This window comes from Indicator indicator, chromosome 39 (assembly GCF_027791375.1).
Source record: "Indicator indicator isolate 239-I01 chromosome 39, UM_Iind_1.1, whole genome shotgun sequence".
NCBI classification, from domain to species: Eukaryota; Metazoa; Chordata; class Aves; order Piciformes; family Indicatoridae; genus Indicator; species Indicator indicator.
The window spans coordinates 830,480-856,804 of NC_072048.1; the positions used below are offsets into that span (position 1 = coordinate 830,480).

Sequence of the window (26,325 nt, forward strand, 5' to 3'; positions counted from 1 at the left end):
CTGATGGCACCAAAGTGCCACTTGATGGATTCCTTCCCATGGGCATGGCTGGAGAAGGTCCTGCCCAGGTGCTGGTGATGTTTTCCCATTCACAAGTGCCAAGAGCCTCACCAAGACCTGGGCAGGACACTGGGCCAGGGGCTTCAGGGGTTCTGTGTGTGGGGAAACTGAAGGGAAGGGGAAGGGAAGAGAAAGGGGAAGGGAGAAGGTTTAGGGGGAAGGGAAGGGAAGGGGAAGGGGAAGGGGAAGGGGAAGGGGGAAGGGGATGCTGTATTGCTTGAAAGTTTATTTTATTAACTCTTCAAAAGTGTCTGAACACTGCTGGCTGGAGCTGCTTCTGCTCTGTCACTGGATGCACACAGCAGGGACCTGCCTGCCCCAGGCCCAGAGGTGTTGCAGTTATTGAAGTGTGAAGGAAGCAGCACGAAACAACAACTGGAAGTGAAGCTCTTCCACTGCCCATAAATGGAATAGGTTGGTCAGAACCTTCTGTGGAGGAGACTGCCCTGGCTGAGTCTCAGTGCATGATGTAAGGAGATGTTTGCACAGCAGCAGCAGCCAGCAGCTCACAGCCTATAAAAGGAGGCTGAAACCAGCAGCATTCACAAATCCCTCCTCACAGTTTCAGCTGCCATTTAAGGAAGTCCTGCACTAAATCATCCTCCACAGTGATTTCTAACACCTTGACTGCTCTCCAGAAGGTGTCTGAGTCACCACCTTCCACCTGGAGAGGTGCTGCAGCTTCTCAAGCTGTTTGACAACAGGCAGTGGATTGTTGATCCCCTGGAAGGAGCCTGCAGTGAGGTCATGCAGCCAGGCTCTGCTGCTCATCACATTCCTTCAGGGACTGTGGCCAGGCACTGGCAGGTTGCTTTTGCTTTATGAGCAACAAACACTTCTGTAGGATGCTGAAGGTTTGCTTTCTGCTGCCTTGTTAATGCAGCTGCAAAAGGAATGAGGCCAGGTGGGAAGGGAAGGGGAAGGGGAAGGGGAAGGGGAAGGGGAAGGGGAAGGGGAAGGGGAAGGGGAAGGGGAAGGGGAAGGGGAAGGGGAAGGGGAAGGGGAAGGGGAAGGGGAAGGGAAGGGAAGGGGAAGGGAAGGGGGAAGGGAAGGGAAGGGAAGGGAAGGGAAGGGAAGGGAAGGGAAGGGAAGGGAAGGGAAGGGAAGGGAAGGGAAGAAATCCCAAAGTTCAGAGCCCTGCTGCAAGCCCTGCTCCACTGCTGCTGCTGGAGCAGGGAGCAGGCAGGGCAACAGGTAAAACATTTCCCAGTGTCCACACCCTGACCTATAAAGGTTTGTGAAGTTCTGCAGGGAGATGCCTGTTCTGGGCACGAATCAGGAAGAAAATGAAAGAATCCCTAAGGAGGGAAGCAGGGAGCAGAGCAGTGCTTAGGAGGCCTGCAGGGCTCCTGCATGCAGTGACACAGCACAAGCTCCTTCATTACTGCCTCTGCTCTGCACTTGGCTCCATGCACTCACAGCTGACTTTTTGCTGTGCTGCTTCCTCTCAGTCCCTCCTGCAGTCAAATGCTTTCATTTCCTTTGTCAAGTGGCCTTTTGAAGCTGTTTTTAATAGCATGGCCAACGGAGCTGGGGGCTGGCAGGAGGGAAATTGCTTCCAGAACCCAGCAGCAGCAAAATGCTCCCAGGTGGAGCCCTGCTGCCAGGAGCTCAGAGCTGACAAAGCACCAGAGGTGACCTCATGGTGAGACAGGTGCATGGCTGCTGCTGCTGCTTCTGGACATATTCATTTGCATTTGGAGAGGCTGAATATGCAGCAGAAGCTTGAAGGCATAAAATCTTAACATCATCTGTGGTGGAGGCACTTCCAATAACCACCTGGACTTCAGGGGGCAATTTTGCTGCTTTCCAAGGTCCTAAGGACAAGTCAAAGGGAGTTCATTTGATAGACTGCTATTAGGCTCCAGAGAAAGCAGCAAAAAATCAGGAATGTAATTAAAGAAAATGTAATTCAGCTCAGGAGTCATTCTCTGGAGCAGGCAGGGGAAAGAAGGAGCAGCAAACAAGCTGGAGCAGCTGATAGACCTTAGAGACCTTCTGCAGAGCAGGGGCAAGGGGCCAGCTCTGGCTCAGCCACATAGAGGAGTTAAAGCACAAAGAGCACAAAGCAAACACTCTGGGAGCGGCTCTGGGCAGAACAATTCCCAAGGAGGACACAGGGAATGCTGCAGACACTGCCCTTGGGGAGGGAGCAGTGCAGGGCTGAGAGAGCAGAAGAGGTTTGGTTTTCTTTCTTGTTCCTGATCAATTTCAGTTCAAGGTCAAACTTGAGGTGGCCCTGAGCAGCCTGATCCAGCTGGAGGTGTCCCTGCTGACTGGGGCACACCCAACTCCAATGCAATCTGTGGCTCTGTGATTTAGGAACAATCCAGCAGCCCAGTGCTGGAGCAGAGGCTGAGCAGCTGCTGCTGTGATGTGCATCCTGGAAAACAAATGTTGGAAGTAGGGATCAGGAAGCATCAAGGGTTGTGAGGAATAAAGTCCAAGCCTGTCAACACACACCACTGAAATTCCAGAGAGAAGCAGGAGAACACAGTGAGGGTGAGGAGACTCTGGAATTGCCCAGGGAGGTTGTGGATACCCAACCAAGGCCAGGCTGGATGAGGCCTTGAGCAGCCTGGGTGGGTGGGAGGTGTCCCTGCCCATGGCAGGGGGTTGGAACTGGATGATCCTGCAGGTCCCTTCCAACCCAAACCATTCCATGAATCAATGAATCTATGACTTTGTAGGAGCCCCCTCAGTGCCCAGGCTCTGCCCAGTAAATCCCAGCACAGACCAGTCTCAACCAGTTACCAGAGCCCTGGTGAGTGGAGCTGGGCACAGCCTCACTGCTGTGCAGAGCAAGGAGAGAAAACAACCCCAAGCAGCCTTCTCCTTCCTGTCCAGAGCTTACTGCTCCCTAAAAATTCAGACATTCAGGCATCAGTCATAAAGCAGAGGACCTCAGGTGGTGTTCCAAGGGACCGGGAACATTCCTGTCCCCCCAAGTGCAGCTTTGGAGCTGTCCAAAGCCAGACAACCTCTGGTGCCATTGCTACAAACTCGCTTCCATGCAGCAGGCTCCTGCAGTGACAGCTTGTGGCTAGGAGGAGAAACATTCCTGGGAATCGTGAGAGTTCCACCAGAAAAAGGTCTCCTCCTGGCTAAAGGGCCAGAGAAGGGGGTGCTCGGTGACACCTTGTTACGAACCCACCCGCAGGTTCCGGCAGGGATGCAGCGGAGCGCAGCTGGAGCCGCTCCGGGAGCTCTTTCCGCAGGCGTGGGGTGGCCTCTAGTGACAGCCCCGCAGATGCACAGCGAGCTGCGGCTCACCGAGCTGCGCCACCGACCCGGGGAACCCTGCGAGCCCCTCAGCCACCTGCTAGCCTCACCAACGGGCAGCCCTGACCCGGAGACCTCCGCTGCGTGTTCGTATGCGGGGCACTGTCGGCGGCGCGCAGTGCCCAGGGCAGCTCCGAGCTGCGTTCTCCGCCTGTCTCCAGGATTTGGTTGGTTTCCTGACACAAATCCAGCAGCTGGAGCGGTGCTTCAGGCTCCTGCTCCTCACCAAGCAGCTCCTGGCTGTACAAGCACCGGGAGGGGGGTGCCCGGTGGTCACTGTGCTGTCCCAAAGGGCAATAGCCATGCAGCAGCCATGCAATAGCCATGCAGCAGCCATGCCATAGCCATGCAGCAGCCATGCAATAGCCACGGTAGCTCCTGGCAGTCAGGAGAGCAGAGCCCTGACAAACAGCTCCACTTTGTCCTGGTTTGGGGTTCCAAGTGTGGCAGCTCCACTTTGTCCTGCTGTGGTTTCCAAGTGTGACACAAGCCAGGGCCCTGCACCCACAAGGATGAATTGTTTTCCTTTTTTTTTAAGCTCAACCGGAGTGAGCAGTGCTCCCTGGGCTTCTGGTTTGCTCATTCCACTGACACCCCAGCTGCACCTGGGGAGGAGATCTGCCTGGCAGTCTCCTAGATGATGTGAGAGCTGCTCCTAATGAGCCTTTTAGGGTAGGAAAAAAAAAGAGGAGGTTCGTTTGTATGGCCTGGAGCTGTTGTTGTTGGCACTGAAAGCTGATCCTGTTGGAGAGCAGCTGAGACGGAAAAGACAAGCTCCCGACTTTCGTTTTCAGCCCTTGGCTGGAAGGATGCAGCCGAGACAGTGTCTGAGGCACCACTCCAGGGGCTGGGGACCTGCCTTAGGTAGCACAGGGTTTAGAGGCATGGCTTAAATCTCAGGGCAGAGATAAGGTGCAGTGATGTGAGGACTGAGATGAAAAGGAGAGGGAGATGAGGGCAAAGAGTGGATGTGAGGAAGAGTGTGGGAAGCCCTGTGCTGGAGAGGCGCAGGGCTGAAGCTGGGGACTGCAGCTGGAGCTGTCTCCTGGCTGCTCCTGTTCACAACCCATCTGCACTGGCTGGAGGCAGCAGCCTGCCAGGTGCAGGCAGTTTGCTTTCAGGGTGGGGAATTGCCCTGGGGATTTTTTCTGGCACTCGTTCAGGAATATCTTCATTTATAGCCTGTTGCTGGCTCACATCTATAGCAGCTATTGACTGACTGTTGACCAAGGAATCCCTCTTCCCCCAGTGCCCTTTGTGCAGCAGAAGTCCCCTCAGGACTGTGCTGTAAGAGATCTTTCAGGCTCAAATCCTCCAAACACCAAATCCAGGCTGAGGCTGGCATTGCAGTTGCAGGGACCTGCAAGTGACCAGGGACCTGTGAGTGGCTACTGAATTTCACTCCTGGAATGGGTCCCCACTGAAGGCTGAGATCAGACTTTCTTTCAGCCCCTGTCCCACATGCAGGCAAAGCTGGGAGTGGCTTTTCCCTTGAGCTCTGAGGACTGCTTGCCCATGGCTGGGGAGCAGTGGGGAGCAGCACCCTGTGCTGGTTGGCACAGCCCAGCTCCTGGCACTGCTGGCACCCAGGGGACATCTTCAGGACATCAAACCATTTACCAGTGCTGCTCTGGCTGCTTCGTTACAGCTCTGCACAAACAGCCTGGAGAAGGGAAGGCTCCAGGGGGACCTTAGAGCTGCCTTCCACTAGCTGAAGGGATCCTGCTGGAAGGCTGCAGAAGGACTTTTCCTGAGGGTGCCACTTTAGTCCAGCTCGTTGTGCAAGGTGAAGCCAGGGCAAGGGTTGGACGTTTTTATGTCAGTGAAGTTTATTTCTCTGTCTGAAATGGATTTTTGTTGTTGTTGCTCTTCCACCTCTAGGCAGCATCCAGCTGCTGTGCCTTCCAAAGCCCTCACACTGATTTGACACCACACAGTCAGCTTTTGACACTCAAACCTTGCAGCTGCTCCTCCAGGTGGAGGTGAGAGGGTTGTGAGCAGAGAGCTGAGGAACCTGACCCACAGGAGCTGACCTGGATCTTCCCTGGCATCCTTCTGCAGTTCCAGGCAAGCCCAGCAGCTCACAACCAGCCTCTGCCACCTGCTCTGTTACAGAGGGAAATGGACCCTCCACGGGGGCTTAGGAAGGAGCCCATCAAGGGAACAACTTCTGGTAAACACTGAGGAGGAAAAGGAGGATGTTTGCTCCTGAGGCAGAGGATGAACCAATGCTGGCAGAGCTCTAGGCAGTGACACACAGAGCCAGGGCTGGAGCTGCAGAGGATCTCATACAGCCTGAAAGGTGCAAGCTCCACACCTTTCCCTTCTCACTCAGCCTGCATGCTCTCAGTGAGCCAATGACCCACACTGAGGCTCTGCAGCCACAGGCCAGCTGATATGAGAGGGGACTTTGGTTCCAGCTGTCATAAATGCTTTCCATTGCCAGCTACACCCAATGGAGTCCAAGGTCCAAAGACAATTGGCAGCATCCTGTCAGGCTGCCCTGCCCTTCCCTAGGCTCTGGAGGTTGAGTCCTTACCTTGGCCCCACGCTGCTGAGCCCCATCTGCAGCACAGGGGCTTGGCCAATCTGGCAGTGCTGATTCCCTCAGATCCCAGCTTAGGTGTCCTCAGCAGCCTGCAGATCCTCCCAATGTCCAGCTGAGTGCCACCAAAGCCCAGGGTTTCCCCCATCCCTTGCCCCAGCGCTGGAGCTCAGTGTGCACAGCAGCTGTTCGCACTAACAAAGCAATTTCTGTTGCCTGTCCTCCCTGCCCATCAATAATGCACTGCAATGCTGCCAGTGCAATGCCCAAGGTGCTCCAGCTCTGCCCCACTGCACAGCTGCTCCTGCCCCCCTGCAGCACCCACAACCCCCTCAGCACTCTCCATTTTCCAGCTACCTTTGCTGTGCCAAAGACATCCCCTACAGCCAGTCCACGAGAAGGAGGCTGTTTGGTGTTCCCAGGTGCTGAACACAGCAGCTGCTGATTTCCCCTTCCTGAAGGAAGGCAGCAGCAGGAGAGCAGTGGCACTCCTCAGTGGGCACTCCCTGTCTGCAGCACTGGCCAGGCAGTAGGGCACTGCTTCAGCTTCACCTCCAGGCACACAGGAGGGCTGGGCGGGCTATGAGGGAAGCTTGAGCTCAGCACCTCTAGAGCTCAGCATCTCATGGGTGAAACAAAACAGGCAATGAAGACTTTCAGTGTTCCTGTATCTATGGACACAGCAATCCTTGTTCTGCTTCCTTTCAACCCAGTTTCAAGCTGGAGTTCAGCTGTGACAGTTCCTAATGCTGAATGAGTTCACACCCAGCCCAGCTGACACCAGCAGGGGTCAGCTTCCAGGTACACTGGCAGCACTGGTTTGTGCTCACTCCAAACTGAGCTCACACCAGGGCTCCTTTCTAACCACCATCCACCCCTGCCCCACACTGCCCTGTCCCCTGCCCCATCCTCTGCCCCACACTGTCCTATCCCCTACCCCACACTGCCCCATCCCCTGCCCCACACTGTCCTGAGGCCCAGGCCATTGCCTGCTCAGCAGAAGCAGACACCTGATTGTAATGATCAATATTTAATTGACTCCTGGCACATGGAGTCACCTCTCATGGGGGTAAGAACCTGCAGGCTTCTTCCCAAGGGCTGCAGGGCAGGTGCTGTAGATGATTCAGGAGTGGCTTTGTGTTTGTTCCTCTATTCCAAATGGAAACCAAGCAAAGCAGCTCTGCTGGAGCAGAGAGGAGCAGCTGAACACCCCCTGGCACTGCAGGGAGAGGGGGTGGAGGGGCAATTTGCTGCCTGCTCTTTGTGCTGACAGCAGCTCCGTGGTGTGTCAACAGAGGTGGGGTTTGTGACCATTGCTCTTCCTCCTCGGGGCACAGTATAAAGGTGGCCCCAGAGCAGGTCCTGCTCCTCGCTCCAGCTGCTCTGCAGACCCAGCTGTTTGCTTCAGAAGCCAAAGAGCACAAATGGCCTTCTCCACCCGCAGCATCCAGCTGGGCACAGGCCCCCAGCACCAGTCCAGTGCCATCAGTGTGACCTCCAGGAAGGTGTCTGTGCAGAAGGGGACAGCTCCCAGTGTGTACGGCGGTGCGGGCGGCTCCGGCACTCGGATCTCCAGCAGCTATGGGCAGGGCTTGGGTGGCAGCCTCCAGCTCAGCATCACTGGCAGCGATGTGCTGCTGGCTGGCACTGAGAAATCCACCATGCAGAACCTGAACGACCGTTTGGCTTCCTACCTGGAGAGGGTTCGCTCCCTGGAGAAGGCAAACTCCCTGCTGGAGAGGCAGATCACGGAGTGGCACGAGAAGAACACTGCAGGGGGGAGGCAGGACTACAGCTCCTACTTCAAGACCATTGAGGAGCTCCAAAGCCAGGTGAGGCCCCAGAGAGCCACCTGCACACCCATGAGCTGCAGTCCCTGGCAGATAGGTCACAGAGGCATGGAATGGGTTGGGTGGGAAGAGACCTTAAAACTCATCCAACTCCAACCCCCTGCCATGGGCAGGGACACCTCCTGCTTCACCAGGAAGTCAAGGTCCCATCCAGTCTGGCTTTGAACACTTCCAGGCTTGGAGCCTCCACAACTTCTCTGGGCAGCCTGTTCCAGGAAGAATTTCTTCCTGATGTCCAATCTAAAACCAGCTTCTTCCAGTCTGAAGCCACCAGCCCCAGTCCTGTCACTCCCTTGCCTTTGGCAGGAGTCCCTCTCCAGCCACAACCTCTCGTAGAAAATTCACTTTTCCAAACTGCAGTGGCCTCAGCTGAGAGGAACCAGAGCTGCCCCTGGACCACAGGCAGCCAGGCCATGTTCTGCTCAGCTGCTGAAGGGTTTGAGGGGGTGGGAGATGGCTCAGACATGATCTCTGCCTTGGGCAGCTCCAATTAGTGAAAGCACCACTGGCAATTTGCATATTTAATGACAGTTTAGCATCTGTGGAGCTCAGCGTTTGTCAGACAAGAATGCCAAGAGCAGGTCACAGCTGAACCAAGGAGATCTCCACAGCCAGCAGCTCTCAGCTCTGTCTCCTCCTGTTGCCAGTGAGCTTCCTTTCCCCTCTTGCTTTTCACCAGCTCCATCCTGGAGCCTGCATGAGCAGATTCCCCCCAGAGAGCTTCCACCCCATTACATCTTCTTTCCTGAAGGGTAATTTGCCTTTTGGAGAGCCCTGATTCCTCCTGTGCCCTTGCAGTGGCACTCAGCTCAAGCCTGGCTGAGCAGTGGGCAGCTGAAGGTCAGTGAGGTGAAGCCCAGGTGCAGAATCAGTCTCCAGAAGTGGATTCAAGGTGCATTTGGGCACAGAGAGCTCTCACTTCTCAACCACCCCTTTTCAGATCAGTGCTGCACAGCTGGACAATGCACGACTGGTCCTGCAGATCGACAATGCCAAGCTGGCTGCTGATGACTTCAGGCTGAAGTAAGTCCCAGGGTTGTTCCATGGAGCCTCTTCCATGCTCCTCTTTGTCCCTGCAAGGTCCTTGTTCTCAGTGCCAAAGCTGAGAGCAGAGTCCCCAAGGGACGGAGCTGAGAGCAGAGAGTCCCCAAGGGACGGAGCTGAGAGCAGAGAGTCCCCAAGGGACGGAGCTGAGAGCAGAGAGTCCCTAAGGGACGGAGCTGAGAGCAGAGAGTCCCCAAGGGACGGAGCTGAGAGCAGAGAGTCCCCAAGGAATGGAGCTGAGAGCAGAGAGTCCCCAAGGGACGGAGCTGAGAGCAGAGAGTCCCTAAGGGATGGAGCTGAGAGCAGAGAGTCCCCAAGGGACGGAGCTGAGAGCAGAGAGTCCCCAAGGGATGGAGCTGAGAGCAGAGAGTCCCTAAGGGATGGAGCTGAGAGCAGAGAGTCCCCAAGGGACGGAGCTGAGAGCAGAGAGTCCCCAAGGGAATGGAGCTGAGAGCAGAGAGTCCCCAAGGGACGGAGCTGAGAGCAGAGAGTCCCTAAGGGACGGAGCTGAGAGCAGAGAGTCCCCAAGGAATGGAGCTGAGAGCAGAGAGTCCCCAAGGGACGGAGCTGAGAGCAGAGAGTCCCTAAGGGACAGAGCTGAGAGCAGAGAGTCCCCAAGGGACGGAGCTGAGAGCAGAGAGTCCCTAAGGGACGGAGCTGAGAGCAGAGAGTCCCTAAGGGATGGAGCTGAGAGCAGAGAGTCCCTAAGGGATGGAGCTGAGAGCAGAGAGTCCCCAAGGAATGGAGCTGAGAGCAGAGAGTCCCCAAGGGACGGAGCTGAGAGCAGAGAGTCCCCAAGGAATGGAGCTGAGAGCAGAGAGTCCCCAAGGGATGGAGCTGAGAGCAGAGAGTCCCCAAGGGATGGAGCTGAGAGCAGAGAGTCCCCAAGGGACGGAGCTGAGAGCAGAGAGTCCCCAAGGGATGGAGCTGAGAGCAGAGAGTCCCCAAGGGACGGAGCTGAGAGCAGAGAGTCCCCAAGGAATGGAGCTGAGAGCAGAGTCCCCAAGGGACGGAGCTGAGAGCAGAGAGTCCCTAAGGGACAGAGATGAGAGCAGAGAGTCCCCAAGGGATGGAGCTGAGAGCAGAGAGTCCCCAAGATTAAGGAAAGGATTTCACAGCTGAGGCTGCAGCTGGTGCTGGGTCCAAGCCTCCCACCCAGCCTCTGTGTGATGCCAACCCCAGGCTCCCTCCCCAGGTACGAGAATGAGCTCCTGCTCAGGCAGAGTGTGGAGAGCGACATCAACGGCCTGCTGCGGGTGCGAGACGACCTGACCCTCACCAAGGCTGACCTGGAGTCTCAGATTGAGAGCATGAAGGAGGAACTCATCTTCCTCAAGAAGAGCCACGAGGAGGTGAGAACAGCCAGGGGCCAGGGGTTGGGTGGGAGGCACAAGCTCAGCCTAGCTGGGGACAATGGAACCTTCCTGGGTAACCTGACAGACCCCTCCTTAGGGTGGGATCCAGATCCAGAAGCACCTGGTGGTATCTCAGCTCTGAATGCAGCTCTGGCTCTGCCCTAACCACTGAGAGCCAGGCAGTGATGCAGGCATAGCCCAGAGCAGGGTTCTGCTGCCTGCCAGCACCTACTGGCTGCCCAGCTGGGACACTCTGGTCTCTGCTGGTGGTAAAGGATCTGGGGCTTCTGTCCAGGGGCAGGGACACCTCTCAACTAACCCTGCTCTGCCTCAGCTCCAAAACATTCCCCTGTCCCTGGACACCTTCCTGCAGGATCCCTTCAGGCACTGGCAGGCAAGCTCTGAGGTCCCCCTGGAGCCTTCTCCTCTCCATGCTGCACACCCCCAGCTCCCTCAGCCTGGCCTCATAGCAGAGCTGCTCCAGCCCTTGGATCATCTTTGTGGCCTCCTCTGGCCTCACTCCAGCAGCTCCTAGGAGCTGCTACCCCAAGGAAGCACAGAAAGGGTCACCTACACTCCCTCTATAGAGCTGGCCCTGAGGATTTCACCTTTTGCCTCTGTGGTTCTCTGTGATGAAGCTTTGATTGCTACAAACTGAGGGAGATGTTCTAAGCTCAGGTGCCGTCCAAGCCCTGCCATAGCCTGAGGAGCACTGAGCAGTATTTCCCAGGTGATTAAGGTCACCTCGCCCTGAGGTGCTGTTGAGGCACCGCTCCTGTGTCTGTAGGCTTTGATCAGCTCCCAGTGCTCAGGCCGGGGGTCGCTGATGCTAATCGGTGCTCTGCCGCAGGAGATCACCAGGCTGCGCAAGCAGGTGGGAGGCTCGGTCAGTGTGGAGGTGGATGCTGCTCCAGCTGCGGACCTCGCAAGCATTATGGAGAAGATGAGGACACAGTATGAGGAGCTGGCAGAAAAGAACCGGCAGGAAGCCAAGGAACGCTTTGAGAAGCAGGTGAGGTCCAGTTAAAGGTCAGCAAGAAGCTCAGCAGTGCCCAGCTGCAGCTCACAGCCCCTCCTGTTGTGCCCTGCAGACAGAAGAGCTGAACCAGGAGGTAGCCATCAACGTGGAGCAGCTGCAGGTCCAGAGGAAAGAGGTGACAGAGCGGAGGCAGATCTTCCAGAGCCTGGAGCTGGAGCTGCAGTCCCACTTTGGCATGGTAAAGGATCCAGGGGACTTGAAAAGGGTTGGTGAGCAGAGAGCTCCACAGCCCCCCAGAGAACCTGAGAGAGCCTGTAGCCCCTGAGTCTCTTTGACATGGAAACAAGGAAGGAATGGCTGAGACCTCCCTGCTCTGTCCATCTGCCCCCTCCCTGCTCTGTCCATCTGACCGCTCCCTGCTGTGTCCACCCCCTGCAGAACAGGTCTCTGGAGGGCTCCCTGGCCGAGGTTGAGGCTCGTTACAGCTACCAGCTGGCCCAGATCCAGGACACCATCGGCAGCCTGGAGGCGCAGCTGCGGCAGCTGCGTGCGGACATGGAGGCGCAGAGCAGCCAGCACAGCCTGCTGCTGGACACCAAAACGCGCCTGGAGCTGGAGATCACCACATACCGCCGGCTGCTGGAGGGGGAGGACCTCGGGTGAGGACACCTCCCCCACCCCCTGGGGGCTGTGTGCTGGCAGCTCACCTGCCAAACGCTGCCTATGTCCCTGCGTGGTGACAGATTAACATCTGCCACAGCCCAGCTGGCTCGGGGCAGGGGCACTCTGCTGCCCAGTGGCTTGGGGCAGGGGGATTCTGTTGCCCAGCTGGCTCGGGGCAGGGGGATTCTGCTGCCCAGTGGCTCGGGGCAGGGGCATTCTGTTGCCCAGCTGCCTTGGGGCAGGGGCACTCTGTTGCCATCATTTCTGTGCCAGGCTCTCTCTCCAGTGCCATCACTGATCCATTTTCATTTGTTGTTTGTGCAGCCACATCCAAGTGGAAGTAGCAGATATGGAGAAAGGTGAGTGACAGCAACTGCCTTGGCCTGTTGAATGTGGCAGCCTGCATCAAACAAAACCATCCCAGAGCAATAAGCAAGCAGCAGGAGGGCAATCACCTGTGTGAGCAGAGCCCCCGAGGGGGCTGCACAAAGCCTGGCTCCATGCCTGTGCTCCAGGTGCCCAAAGGAAAGCCACAGCCCCCTGAGAGGGCCAGGAGAAGGACAGGGGACAACTGAAGACCCTCTGCAGCAGCATCTGCTCCCCTCTGCTGACTGCCCAGGGAGCTGAGGCTCCTACAGAGCATCCCTGGGTTAAAAGGGATCCTTTGGCATCCCTGGCAAAAGTTTCCAGCACAGTGCCAAGGTTCCTGGGCTTTAGGGCTGCAGGTTTGTGCTGTCTCTGCAGTCCTGTTCCTCTGGCCAGGGACACTGCACTTCAACTCTCTCTTCATTTGCTTTACCAGAGTCAAGTAAAATCAAGAAGATCAAGACAATTGTTGAAGAGGTGGTGGATGGCAAAGTTGTCTCCTCTCAGGTCAGAGAGATTGAAGAGAAGGTGTAAAGAGAGAGGATCTGCCCCCTGGGCTTCCTGCAGCTGATGCCAGAACTGAAAGATGACATTTTAGGAAGAATCTCATCTGAATGTCCCTAAAAGGCAGAAGGGTTGAAAAGCACCAAAACGTCCAAACTTTTGGGTTCCTTTGGTTCTGTTTTGGGGGGAGGAAGTGCTAATAAAAATCAGTGAGTTACAATGCAGGAGAGTTTTGGGATACTTACAGAGTGACTTGGTGGAAAGAGACCAAATTGGTCTGTGCTAAAGCATGGCTGCTCCCCAGACAGATACGAACTGCAGCCTTGGGTTCCCTCTCACTGCCAGCACATTGAAAATGAAAAGTTCACAGGATCCCAGAATGGCTCAGGTTGGAAAGGAGCTCAGAGCTCAGCTGCTCCAACCTCCCCTCCATGCCCAGGGACACCTCTCAGCTAGACTCAGCTGCTCAAGGCCTCATCCAGCCTGGCCTTGAACAGCCCCAGGAGGAGGCAGCCACAGCCTCCCTGGGCAGCCTGTGCCACACTCTCACCACCCTCACACTCAACAACTTCTTCCTCAGCTCCCTCAGCCTGGCCTCACAGCAGAGCTGCTCCAGCCCTTGGCTCATCTTCCCCAGCCAGTTCAAGCCTCCTGACCCACACCCACACCTTCAGCCCAAGGACTCAGCATTTTCCTCTTGACAAGACAGACACCACCCCAAACCCTCTTCCTTTTGAAGTGCCACCTGGGCACTCTGATACCTGCTGTAGATAAACAGCTGCCAAGGGCACTAATCCTCTGCTCTGGCTGCTGTGACTCACTGGTGCCAGGCTGTCAATGCACTTTGACAGAAAGGCTTCACTCAAACCTTTGATCTGTGCTCAGAACACATTTCCGCCCCAAAAAGCACCCTGGAAGTAGATAAATTAGAAATGAATCCATTTCAGTTGGCAAATCCAATGATAGAATTAAGCCAGGACAAAGGGGGGGAAAAGAAAAAAAAAAATTTGCTGTTTACCAAAATAACTTCAAAAGAAAACCTCTTGGTGCTGCAGAGCTCCCAGACCTGAACTTGCTCCAGCTGCAGAGCTGTGCCTGATCTTTAGCTTTGTGCTACCAAGCACATGCAAGGTCCTGCAGCTGGGTCAGGGCAAGCCCAGCACAGATCCAACCTGGGTGCAGAGTGGGTTGAGAGCAGCCCTGAAGAAAAAACCTTGGGGAGGCTGGTTGCTGAGCAGCTCCCCAGGAGCCAGCAGTGCCCTCCTGCAGCCCAGCAGGCAGCTGTGTGTGCAGCCAGAGCAGTGTGGGCAGAGGGCAGGAGAGGGGATTCTGCCCCTGGGCTCTGCTCTGCTCAACCTCAGCTCCAATCCTGCTCCAGCTCTGGTGTCCCCAGCAGGAGAAGGACACAGAGCTGTGGAGAGAGTCCAGAGGAGGCCACAAAGATGAGCCAAGGACTGGAGCATGAGGCCTTGAGCAGCTGAGGTGTCCCTGCCCATGGCAGGAGGTTGGAGCAGCTGAGCTCTAAGCTCCCTTCCAACCTGAGCCATTCTGTGGCTCTCTGACTTTGACACAGCAGGGAGCACTCAGCTGGCAGAGCCGGATGAAGGCAGACCCCTTGATGACACTGACAGTGATGGCATCAAAGAGCTCTCTCGGCTGGCTGCAGCCTGCTCCTAGCACAGCCCCAAAGCAGCTGAGTGATGAATGTGTGGTGACAACAAAATCATTTAGGAAGGATTTCAACGCCAGAAGAAATGTTTCTGCTCCACTGCACAGCATTATCCTGCAGCTTAGCTCTACCCCACCCATTTCCCTTCCCACACCTAATGCCTGGAGGGCACCAGGGTTCCACTCCCCCTGGCAGCCAAGGTGGGCAGGTACCACCTGCTCTGGCCAGGACTTCCCCTGCAGGGCACAGAGTGGGGAGAGCAGGGAAGATCTTCCGAGGAGGTGGGACTGCTGCTGCACCACCCACAGTTGCCCCAATAAAAGCCTGAACCCTGCTCCCCCTGCCCTGCTCTGTGCTGTAGGCTCCACAGTGGTGACCTGGGCACCGTGGGCACTGTGGGCACTGCGGGCACCATGGCCCTGTCTGTGCGCATCAGTGGGGGATCCAGGCAGTCCTGCTCTCGGAGTGGGCTTGGAGGGGGATCTCTGAGAATGGCCACGTCTGGGGGGGGAGGAGGAAGCCTTGGTGGCAGTGGCCTTGGGTTTGGTGCTGGATCTGGTGGAGGCTTTGGTGCTGCTTCGGTGCTTGGCTCAGGCTCTGGCTTCAGCTCAGGGTTCGGCAGCAGTGCAGGGGGAGGCTTTGGGAGCAGTGCCTTTGGGGGAGGCTTTGGGAGCAGTGCCTTTGGGGGAGGCTTTGGTGGTGGTTTAGGTGCTGGCTATGGAGGTGGCTTAGGAAGTGCTTATGGTGGGGGGTTTGGGAGCAGCTCAGGCGCTGGGTTTGGAGGTGGCTTTGGCCCTGCTGGTGCTGGGGATGGAGGCCTCCTCTCTGGCTCCAAAAAAGAAACCATGCAGAACCTCAACGACCGCCTGGCTGCTTACCTGGACAAAGTCAGGTCCCTGGAGGACGCCAACACGGAGCTGGAGAGGAAGATCCGGGAGTGGTATGAGAGGAACGGCCCTGGCACAGCCATGCCAGGGGTTGGGAATGACTACAGCAAATTCTGCCCTGTGATCGAGGACCTGCGCAGCAGGGTAGGGAAGCACTGCAGGGGGCTGGACACCCCTGACCTGCTCTGTGCATGGCCATAGCAGGTGACATGAGAGGCTACCAGAGTCCAGCTCACAGAAGTGGTGGCTGGGAGGGGGGTGGTGGGATGGGGATGGTTGGGATGGGGGTGTTGGGATGGGAGTGGTGGGATGGGGGTGGTTAGGATGGGGGTGGTAAGATGGGTGCAGAGCCAGTACTCCCTGAAGCCTCTTTGCTTTGCAGATCATCACAGCCACCATCGACAATGCCAGAGTCATCCTGCAGGTGGACAACGCCAGGCTGGCTGCTGATGACTTCAGGCTGAAGTGAGTGCAGGAAGTTTTCCCTGAGACTTGAAGGCAAAAAACTTCCTTTGTAGATAAAAAAAATCTCTTTCCTCATCCAATGTTTTAATGTTGTTATGAGGCTGTGCAAGGGCTGCAGCACCTCTGCCATGGGGACAGGCTGAGGGAGCTGGGGGTGTGCATCCTGGAGAGGAGAACGCTCCAGGGGGACCTCAGAGCTGCCTGCCAGTGCCTGAAGGGATCCTGCAGGAAGGCAGAGCAGGGTTAGAGTGGAGCTGAGGAAGAAGCCTGCATCTGACCTCAGTAACCACAGAAAGAATCCTGTTTCCTGACCCTGTCTCCAGGTATGAGAACGAAGTGGCTCTGCACCAGAGCGTGGAAGCTGACATCAATGGACTGCGCAGGGTCCTGGATGAGCTGACCCTGACCAGAGCTGACCTGGAGATGCAGATTGAAAGCCTCAATGAGGAGCTGGCCTACCTCAAGAAGAACCATGAGGAGGTACTGATTGTCCTTGGGGAATCCTCCCCAGGCAGATTGGGATTCTGCAGGCTCAGATGGTTCCCTCGCCTCTGCCAGAGGAGGTCCTGGGCTGTTTGCTTTGTCTGCTGCTCTCTTTTGAGATCAGTGAGTGGAGCAGTGCAGGAACCACACACAGCTGCCACAGGTCCTTGCTGAGGCAGGATTTATGTCACTTCTATCTCTAGATTCCCACAATGGGTTGGGTTGGAAGGGACCTCAAAGATTATCCATTTCCAGCTCCCCTGCCACGGGCAGGGACACCTTCCCCTAGCCCAGGGAGGGAACATTTTTGGTGGAACTCTTTTTGCCGTTTATCAACAGAAACTTCTCTTTCTTTTCAACCTCTGCAGGAGCTTCAGGGCATCCAAAGCAGCACAGTTGGCCAAGTCAGTGTTGAGATGGATGCTGCTCCAGGGACCGACCTGACCAAGCTCCTGAACGACATGAGAGGGCAGTACGAAGTCATCGCCGAGCAGAACCGCAGGGAGGCTGAAGCGTGGTTCAACGAGAAGGTACCAGCCAGAGGCAGCAGCTTCAGCCTGAACGTGGGAAACTCCTGCCCAGGTGAGGCAGGGACTGGGAACAGCAAACTGACCCCCAAGCCCTTCCCTGCCCTTTCAGAGTGGGGAGCTGAAGAGGGAAATCTCCACCAACACTGAGCAGCTGCAGTCAGGCAAGAGCGAGATCACAGACCTGAAACGGACCCTGCAGAGCCTGGAGATTGAGCTGCAGTCCCAGCTGGCCATGGTGAGTCCCCAGGGAGCTGCTCAGCAGCCAAAGTGCTGTTAGACCTCTGCCCATCCCAGGGCATTGAAGACTGGCAGCTGTTCCACCCTGCACACTGCTCCTTCCTCAGCAGCACTGAGACAGGGATAAGAGATGGGATAGGGATAGGGATAAAGAGATGGGAATAGAAATAAAGATAGAGATAGAGATAGAGATAGAGATCATTGGGTTGCAAGCAGCATACTGCAAAGCAGAACTTTTCTGGTCACATTCAGTGAGGCAGCCAAGGCTACTTCTCCAAGTGGTGCCCCAAGCAGACAGCAGTGGTGCTCTGCTTGCTCCCTTAGCCCATTTCATTCACTCTGTCTTTGTAAAGAATTTTCCCCTCAATCAGAGATGGTTTCACCTCATTCTCACACAGAAAAAATCCCTGGAGGACACTTTGGCAGAAACAGAAGGAGGTTACTGTGCTCAGCTCCAACAAATGCAGCTCCAGATCGGGAACCTGGAGTCGCAGCTGTTCCAGGTGAGGGCTGACACGGAACGGCAGAACGCGGAGTACCAGCAGCTGCTGGACATCAAAAGCCGCCTGGAGATGGAGATCGAGACCTACCGGCGCCTGCTGGACGGCGAACTGCTGTGAGTGGCCTCATGGCACAGCCCCTGCAGCAAATCCCTGCCCAGGAAGGCAGGGGCAGAGCCAGAGCCAGGCTGTGCATTCCCCAGCCGGCAGAGCAGCTCTGCAGACACAGCTCTGCCCTGGCTGGGCATGGAGCAGCTCAGCAGCTGCCAGCACCAAGCTGGCAAGGGAACTTCATGATGCTGGCAGTGGCCAATGTTGCCTCTCTCTGATCCACCTCTAGGAGCTCAGGACAGGGAGTTACGTTTGAAAGCTCATCCTTGACGGGGTCCAAGTCACAAACACAATCCCTGGACTCTTCTCAGGGTAGGTAAAACCTGGCTGAGCAGAATTCATCCAGCCTGCTCTTAGACACTTCCAGGGAGGAGACATCCACAGCTTCACTGGGCAGCCTCAGCACCCTCACAGTAAAGGGTGGAATGGAAGGAGTGGAAGATGTTCTCCTAGAACTTGCTCCCCACACTGGGAGCAAACTGACACTCACTGGAGCCCTGTTTTCCCCAGTTTAATCTCTACTTTGGGGCATGGATTAATGGTCTTAGGTTGATGGTTGGACTCAGTCATCTTAGAGATCTCTTCCAACCAAAACAATTCCATGATCCATCCAATATTTGTTTCTAAAGTCTTGCTCACAAATAAAATAACTCAGCCTGGAACCCAGCAGAACAAGAAGCCAGCTGGAAAGGAGAAGGCTGCCCCAGGTCATGCACAGGTGCTGCTCTGCTCTGACATTTCTAACATTCTGATCAATATTTTGTTTGTTTGTTTGTTTATGATGCTTAGATCCTACCAAAACCAGAAAGATCAAGACAATAGTTGAAGAGGTGGTAGATGGCAAAGTTGTTTCATCCCAAGTTAAGGAAGTGGAAGAGAAGATCTGAAGCACAACCTGATCCTGCAGAGGATCCCTTTGCTCCATGCTCTCCCACAGACAGAATCCTCTCCTCTTTGGGATTAAGTGCCAAGAGATTGGCTTCTCCCTGAGCTTCTTTCCCACAGGACAAACCTGTTGCTTTCCTTCTAAGCAGGCACACAACACTCTTCTGCTAAACAGATCATCGGTAGGCAGAGTCATGCTGCACACAGCAGGCACTCAGCTGTGCTTTTAGTTTAGTAATTAACAGAGAAAACAATTTGCTGTTCTGACCTCATTTCCCACTTTTCTTGGCTAATAAAAAGAATTCCTCAAGCTTTCAGGTATCAGTGTCCCTTTATTCCTCATGTCAGCTCTGTTTGAAACCATTTCTGGGTTTATTTCTGGGCTTATTTCTGGGCACTCCACAGCCTTGACTCCACCTGGTGTAAAGAGGAGGTGTGCTGAGGCCCAGGGAACTGGCAGCAGGTTAAGCAATCACTGTGGCAGGGCAAGGACGTGGGAGGTTTTCAATTCCACTTCAAGTCCTCACTTGCTCAGGCACAGACTCCTCCTGCTGCTGTCCATCCTGCCCTGAGCTGTGGGATCTGATCTGGGGCTGTTCTCAGACCAGCAGTGAAAAACTGCCAATACTTTGGGTTTAGGACTACATCAAACTGGAAAAATTAAGACACTTGTAGCAAACCTTGTGGGCAGCAAAGCTTTCTCCTCTCAGCCCAGGTCAGCTGAAGAACAGCCAGCTGAGGAAAATGAGCTCAGAACACAGCAGCCTTTGACATGTGCCAGAGGGGAGAGCCAGGAATGAGCAATCCTTCTGCAAGGAGACTTGCAAGGGGTAGAATGTTCCTAAACAGAGGAGTGTCCTGTCAGAGCTCACTGCTCTTGCCCTCAGGTTACTGAAGGATGTTCTCATCCACAGCCTGAGGATGCATCCTAGTGTGGAAATTTTGATTTCCTACTGAAATCTGAATTATTTTTTTTCACTAAATATCTGCTGTTGTGCTTTAGTGACAAGACTTAGGACAACAGGTGAGAGCCATCCTCACATCACTGGGGCCATGCGGCAGCTACAGTGGGGCAGGAGCTGAGGACTTACCTGCAGGAAACCCAGCCCAGCAGACACTCTAAACCTCCCTGGCAGCTGTCAGGAAGGGTACAAGACTCTGGCATTGTGTGTTCTGTGAGCAGACCCCACTGGAGACCCCTTCAGAGCAAACCAGGCCCTTCCTGAGCAGCAGGGAGCTGGCTTTGAAGGGTGGATTCAGCAGAGCTCTGCAGAAGAGGAGCCAAAGCCCTTGCCCAAGGCACACAAGCAGCCTTCACCATCAGCTTTGCTGCTTCCTCTTCTCCTGTGTTTCTGGCCACAAAACCACCCAGGTGCTGGGTGGGGGCTGTGCAGGACCCCAGCTCTTCTTCCAGAAGGGACAGCCCCCAGCAGCAGATGAGGCCAGCACCTGGGGCTGTGCCTGGCCAAGTCTCACAACTCTTCAAGGGTGGGAATTCCACAAGCTCTCTCACTAACCTCTCCAGCCCTGCCCCACTGATGCTGAGGGCACCTCCCAGCGGCCCTGCCACCAGCACTGCTGGGAAGCTGCTCCTTTGCCCTCCGTGGCTGCACCTCATGGGGTGCAGCTGCCCTTTGCTGCTCTGTGCTCTCCACCTCACATCGTTGAGGTTATCAACCTCCGCAGCTGCAGCGCAGCCACAGCATGCAGCCGATGCATTTATTGCACCAATCCCTTCAGCAGGTCGCTTAAGACTCCTTCCTTTGGCTGCTGCACAAGTGCCAGACCTTGGCTTGATTAAAGAGGCTTCCAGGAGCGGTGGGGAGCCGCTGTCTGATCAGAAATGAGGCTCTGCAGCTTTAAAGCCGCCGGTGCTCTTCAGCCTCACTGCAGGCAGCGGAGCTCTGCCGCAGCCGCACATCCTAGCGCCGCGGCTGGGTTAAGCCAAGGTGGAGGATGGGAGGAGAACGGCACCGTCCCGGCTGCTCGCTACGATCGGGGCAAAGCATGAAGCGTTCCTCGCCCGAGATCAGATAAAGGCCTGGTGCTGAGCGGCCATGCACCGGCCCGAATGAGGAGCAGCGCTGCCCGCACGGCCCCCGCCCCAGGTACGGCATCGCCTCCGCATGCAGCGCGGCGGGAAGGGCTCTGCCCGGCGGGGAAGGGCTCTGCCCGGCACTGCGGGGGGACGGGAGCTGGGAGAGAGGGGGATGGATGCCGGGAAGGGATGGAATTCGTCCTGGCCGAGCGCTGGGTCATGCCTCGGGATGTGTCCCTGTGCCCTGCAGCAGGGGTGTTGCTGTGATTTAAAGAAGCAGTGACTGATGCTGGAGCGTGGGAACCTCCATGGGGTTATCCCAGAGGAAAAGAGAAAAACCAAAGGCAGCCAGAGGGATCCATTTATACACCCAAAGTGCTCCCATTTTTAGCACCTAGGTGAAAGGAAACTGCCCCTTTTCAGGAGGTCTTTCACACAGCAGAGCTGTGTTCTGCTCTTCAGCAGTTTGCTCTCTTGCACAGACTGACCCAATGTTCTTCCAGATTTACACTAAAACCAGTTCTAAAACCAGCTCTAAAACCCAGCTGGACCTGGAAATGAAACAGCAAAACGATTTTTTTTTTTTTTTTTTTTGTCACCAGACATCAGGAAATTGAGGGTAGGAAACCACCTTGGTGCTTCTGGGGGAAGCTGCAGGAATTCTGGAGGTTTATTTCCCTCTCCCCTCCCCCCCCCCCCGGCGAGGCTCCTGCTGCAGCCTGGCTGAGCTGTGTGCCTAACCCTGTGACACACAGCAGCTGTCAGCTGGAGAGTTAAACCACCTCTAGCTTGGGGCTGGCACCAAGCTGATGAATGATATCTGCTCCTGGAAATCCTGCAGCACCCAGGTGAAGCAGGGGAAGGGAAGAATTTGGAGGCTCACTTGTGGGTGAGCCAAACCTGGGTTCTCCCCCCAAAAAATAAGAACAAAAGCTTGAGCTGCCTGCACTGCTCTGATTTCCATGTAATGAAGCCCACTGGCTCAAGAGGCCGGGTACAAGAGGTTCATTTGTGCGGGAATTCCCCTGCCACAACCCTGAGGGCTGAAGATGTAGCCAAGTGCTCCCCCCCAAGCCCAGCAGGACGCTCTGGGTGCATTAACTCCTTGCTGTTGGCTGCCACAAAAGTGCATGGCTCTGGGGAAAGCCCAAGGAGATCTCAGCTGTTCTAGTTCCAGTGCTTGAAGGTTTTTAAACGCTGCTGTCTCTGTCACATCCCCTGCAGCTAGGAGAAGCTCCCACTAAGAGAATGGACAAAGATGCAGAAGCTCTGAAGGCAGCCAGAGCAGAACTCTGTGAGGCCAGGCGGCAGTGGCACCACATGCAGATCGAGATCGAATCTCTCCACGCTGTGGTAAGCATCAGGAACTGGCCCTGGACACCTCCTGGAAGAAGTAAATCTTTCTTTTTCTTGATGTAAACCATTGACAGTTCAGCTTCACACCCCCACACAGAGCAAAATGCAGCCCCCTCCCCCTCCAGGAGCAGAGCTGTGCCCCCACACAGCAGGCACCCAGCATGGTTCAGATCCACCCTCAGACCCAGCTGGGTTGGCACCTCTCACACCTGCCAAGCAGCAGCTGGCATGCTCCTCCCTCAGCACATGCCCAGCCCTTCTCCCTCACCACTTCCCAGCTCGTTTGTAGCTTTTTCTGAGCATGCAGACCCCATCCATCAGTTGATCCATGAGAAAATCTGCCAGGGGTGTCCTGGATGCAGCAACAGAGAGCAGCTACAAGAGCAGGCAGGCTCTGTGCAGAGCTGGGAGTCACCCAGGTGCCAGCAGTGGCAGGACACTGCTGTACAGCATGCAGCTGCAGGTTCCCATCCCATCTGAAACCAGCACAGAGCTCACTGCAAAAGCAACCCCTTGAGAGGTTTAGTCCTGTTCCTAAAGAGTATTCCCAGGTGAAGTGGTGTAAACCCACAGCTTGGTCATGGAGTACATACTACACCTTTACACCTCTGCTGTCCACCCCTTAAACTGGGTTAAATTCCACAGGAAAAGGGTCTGGAGCGCTCCCTGCGTGCCACGGAGCAGCAGTACCATATGCAGCTGCAGAACTTGGAAGGGGAGATTGAGTGCTTAGAGAAAGAGCTCCTGGACGTCAGGAGGGGCATTGAGAAGCAGCTGCAGGAGCATGAGATCCTGCTGAACACCAGGATGAAGCTGGAGGAGGAGATAGCCACCTACCGCAGCCTGCTGGAGCAAGAGGAGAACAGGTACTTGGCAGAGCCCCCGAGGTACCTCCCAGTGCAGAGCTCCCACTGCAATCACCACCAGAGCTGTAAATGCATGAAGCAGCCACTAAAAAATCACAGCACAGCTCCCTCAGCAGTGGTTCCATGTAGCTGAACCCCAGCACTGAGGACATTCCCCAGGCACACCACAAAGTGGCCAGAAACTGCCTGCAAACAACCCAGAACTTGCAGAGAGCTTTGCAGTGACCTTCACTGCTGCACAGGACGAGCAATGCCACCAAACAGCTCCTGCAAAGAGACCTCCTCATGCTTCTCACACTGCTCAGAGCTGCTCCTAAGTTCTGGGCTGAAGGAACTCAGCACTAGGAGCTGACTGCAGCAATTCTGCTGTTGACAGGTTTGGCTGCTCCGTCCCTGCCCCCAAGGAGGACAAGAAGCCAACCACCAGCAAGATCACCTTTGTGCTGCCTGCCTGTGAGTTGTCAGACACCAACCCCTGGGGGGTCAGGGCCACACAGGAGGGTCCTAACTATGGGCAAATCCTTGGATATCACATAAGGATCCTCTTCCAGTGCAGCAGGAGGAAAACCACCTCTAGGTCCTGTGTCCTGAGCCTCCCCTCCCTGCACGCCTCCTGTATCTGCCTTTTCTCTTCCAGATGGTGCAAAGGAGAAGCAGAAGGGGGCTGGGAAGGTGGAGCTGCTGACAAAACAAGCAGTGCTGGATGGAAATGTCTTGAAGGAAAGTGCTGAAGCTCATGGCACTGTACAGTAAGACTCTAACAAAACAGCAGTGGAGAGGGAGTGGTGGGCAGGGGCCGTGGGCTGAGTTGGATCTGAGGGTGATGTTCAATACCAGGCTGCATAGGATTGAATCACAGGATGGTAGGGGTTGGAAGGGAGATCATTCCTCCAACCCCCCTGCCAGGGCAGGGTCACCCAGGAACACATCCGGGTGGGTTTGGAATGTCCCAAGAGAAGGAGACTCCACAACCTCTCTGGGCAGCCTGCTCCAGGGTTCTGTCACCCTCACAGTGACAAAGTTTTCCCTTCTGTTCCTGTGGAACCTCCTCTGCTCCAGCTTGCCCCCAGTGCCCCTTGTCCTGTCCCTGGACATCCCTGAGCAGAGCCTGGCTCCAGCCCTGCACATCTTCATCAGCAGCAATGAGGGCAGCCCTCAGGCTTCTCTGCTCCAAGTTGAACAAGCCCAGCTCCTCACAGGGAGATGTTCCACTGCCTGCAGCAGCTCTGTGGCTCTGGGATGGACTCTTTCAAGTAGCTTCCTAAGGTCCTTCTTGAACTGAAGGGCCCAGAACTGGATGCAATACTCCATCATCAGATTCAACTCAACCCATGAGGGCATGGCATGGCATGGCAGGAGCTTCCAGGCTGCCTTTGGCTGGCATCTGTTCTATCAGCCCAGCAGTTCAGGGCCAGCTCCTGAAGGTGTTTGATTGGCATCTTTAAACAATGCACTGAAGTCCTTTTCATTAGCATTTTACTTCCTCAGCTACCAATATCCTGGGGATGCTTTGGATCTGTAGTTTCTGTTAAGAATGAAACTATGAATAATTCATCTGGTGAAGGCTGAGAGCAAAGAAAGGTTTTGTGAGGGCCCTCTGGGGTGTGTTTATGCACATATTCAGGCTTGGCTGCTCTCACTGCCCTTTGGAGACTCCTCCCTTTTACCCATTACCAGCAGCAGCAGAGAGTTTGGCTCCCAGCTGGATCAGGTCTGGACACCAGAACTGGAAGCAGGATTGGAGGTGAGGTCTCAGCAGAGCAGAGCCAAGGGGCAGGATGTCCTCTCCTGCCCTGCTGCCCGCACTCCTCTGACTGCAGCCTCTCTCCACATGCAACTCCTCTCTACACTTTCGAAGCTCCCTGAAGGCAGAAAATTCTGATCATGAACATATTTGCTTTCTGGTTTCAGGACAGAAAAAGTAGATGAGGTGATCAAGGAGTGGGAAGGGTCTTTCTTCAAGGACAACCCGCGGCTCAGGAAGAAGTCAGTGTCGCTGCGCTTCGACCTGCACCTGGCAGCCACGGACGAGGGCTGCTTGCACCCCAAGAAGAAAACTCTCCCTGACATCGAGGTCAGGCTGGTGATGAGGAGGTCTTGCAGCATCCCCTCCATCAAACCTTAACCTCCAGCAATTCATCCCTGACCCATCTCCAGCCAGAAGCTCTGGACTTAGCTGCAGGTGGACTCAGGCAGGCTGCTGCCTTGCTGCAACTTAGCAAACCTTAGGAGCACTTTGAGTAGCACCATGGAACCTCCTGGGCTCCAGGGGAAGAGCCAAAGGAGATCAGAGTCCAGGAGCCCAACTTCTGCTGGTTTTATACGGCAGGTGCAGCCCTGCCCTGTTCTCATTGCTATTCTTTTGTAGACCTTCACCTCTTACAGAACTCTTTCTACTTGGACATCTTCTGCCTTTCTCCTCCTGGAGCTGGAAAAATGCAAATCCCAACTTCCTCCTTACTCCAGGCTGCAGACTCCTGACTGCTGAGTCCCTGCAATCATTCCTAGCACTCCTCCTGACATCCATTTGCAGTTAACACTTTGTAGCAGCAAGAATTCCAGACAGAGATGCTCTGAAAATGCAAAGACTCCTAACAAAGGATTTTCTGTTCAAAGTGGCCAGTATGTGTAAATCAACTTCCCTCACAGAATCAAACCATCTGGAGTGGTTTACAAAGCAGTAACCTCTCAGCCAGACTGTTCCACTGGGTTTGAAGCAGAAATTCCCACCAAAAATGCACAACTCCACAGGTTGCTTTGGGTTGGAAGGGACCCTCAAAAGGTCACCATGTCCAACCCCCCTGCAGTGAGCAGGGACAAATCCAACTGGATCAGGCTGCCCAGGGCCACATCATAGAATTCTAGAATGGCTCAGGTTGGAAGGGAGCTCAGAGCTCATCTCCTCCAACCTCCCCTCCAAGCCCAGGGACACCTCTCAGCTAGACTCAGCTGCTCCTGGCCTTGAACAGCCCCAGGAGGAGGCAGCCACAGCCTCCCTGGGCAGCCTGTGCCAGACTCTCACCACCCTCACTCTCAACAACTTCTTCCTCAGCTCCACTCTAACCCTGCTCTGCCTCAGCTCCAAACCATTCCCCCTGGGCCTGTCTCCAGACCCCCTCAGCAAAAGTCTCTCTGCAGCCTTCCTGCAGGATCCCTTCAGGCACTGGCAGGCAGCTCTGAGGTCCCCCTGGAGCCTTCTCCTCTCCAGGCTGCAGACAGCTGCCTGGCAAGAGCCTGGCTCTGGGAAGTGTTGGCAAAGCTGAGTGTCAGAATTTGCCTCACAGCTCAGGGCAGGTGCTGCCCAATCTGCTGCTGCAAATCCCCTGCAGTGCAATTTCTGCTTCACCCTTTTGTTCATGGCAAGGACACCACAATTCTACTGGCCACAGGTCTGTATCTGCTGTATGAAGCTGGCTAATGATCATTAATTAACCTTAATGCTGGTGTTGTTAATACTTGAGTCCTTGGCATCCTGAATGTAGCAGCCTGCTCTGGTATTTTCACTATGCAGCTTTGATTTGGTCTCTGTCTGTGTGCTTAGAGTCTGTACATTTTACAATACTTGAATTTCAACTCAGTTTTAATTGCTTTGAGGCACTTTAAACAGGGAAACAAACTTACCAAAGTAAAGGGTAGTGCTACAATAAAAA

The 26,325-nt window shown here is 55.2% G+C and overlaps 3 protein-coding genes across 5 annotated transcripts; all 3 read left to right on the forward strand.

Moving 5' to 3' along the window:
* Nucleotides 1-7,311: 7,311 nt before the first annotated feature.
* On the forward strand, nucleotides 7,312-12,726 carry LOC128978751 (keratin, type I cytoskeletal 20-like). 2 transcript variants are annotated; one of them, XM_054396728.1, is made up of 8 exons: nucleotides 7,312-7,719; nucleotides 8,678-8,760; nucleotides 9,977-10,133; nucleotides 10,987-11,148; nucleotides 11,228-11,353; nucleotides 11,554-11,774; nucleotides 12,103-12,137; nucleotides 12,581-12,726. In XM_054396728.1, the coding sequence occupies exons 1-8, from the start codon at nucleotides 7,312-7,314 to the stop codon at nucleotides 12,676-12,678; spliced, it is 1,290 nt and encodes a 429-aa protein (XP_054252703.1). In that variant the 3' UTR covers nucleotides 12,679-12,726. The 2 variants fall into 2 exon arrangements, with proteins under 2 accessions (XP_054252703.1, XP_054252702.1); XM_054396727.1 differs by lacking the exon at nucleotides 12,103-12,137 and having other exon boundaries at nucleotides 12,504-12,726.
* Nucleotides 12,727-14,730: 2,004 nt separating this feature from the next.
* On the forward strand, nucleotides 14,731-18,417 carry LOC128978750 (keratin, type I cytoskeletal 12-like). 2 transcript variants are annotated; one of them, XM_054396725.1, is made up of 8 exons: nucleotides 14,731-15,348; nucleotides 15,587-15,669; nucleotides 15,993-16,149; nucleotides 16,521-16,682; nucleotides 16,792-16,917; nucleotides 17,318-17,535; nucleotides 17,760-17,842; nucleotides 18,320-18,417. In XM_054396725.1, the coding sequence occupies exons 1-8, from the start codon at nucleotides 14,731-14,733 to the stop codon at nucleotides 18,415-18,417; spliced, it is 1,545 nt and encodes a 514-aa protein (XP_054252700.1). The 2 variants fall into 2 exon arrangements, with proteins under 2 accessions (XP_054252700.1, XP_054252701.1); XM_054396726.1 differs by having other exon boundaries at nucleotides 17,318-17,532; nucleotides 17,763-17,842.
* Nucleotides 18,418-20,642: 2,225 nt separating this feature from the next.
* On the forward strand, nucleotides 20,643-24,800 carry KRT222 (keratin 222). The gene is made up of 6 exons (XM_054396794.1): nucleotides 20,643-20,669; nucleotides 21,678-21,806; nucleotides 22,455-22,675; nucleotides 23,052-23,128; nucleotides 23,313-23,424; nucleotides 24,587-24,800. Exons 1-6 carry the CDS (start codon nucleotides 20,643-20,645, stop codon nucleotides 24,798-24,800), a joined length of 780 nt encoding a protein of 259 aa, XP_054252769.1.
* Nucleotides 24,801-26,325: the final 1,525 nt, after the last annotated feature.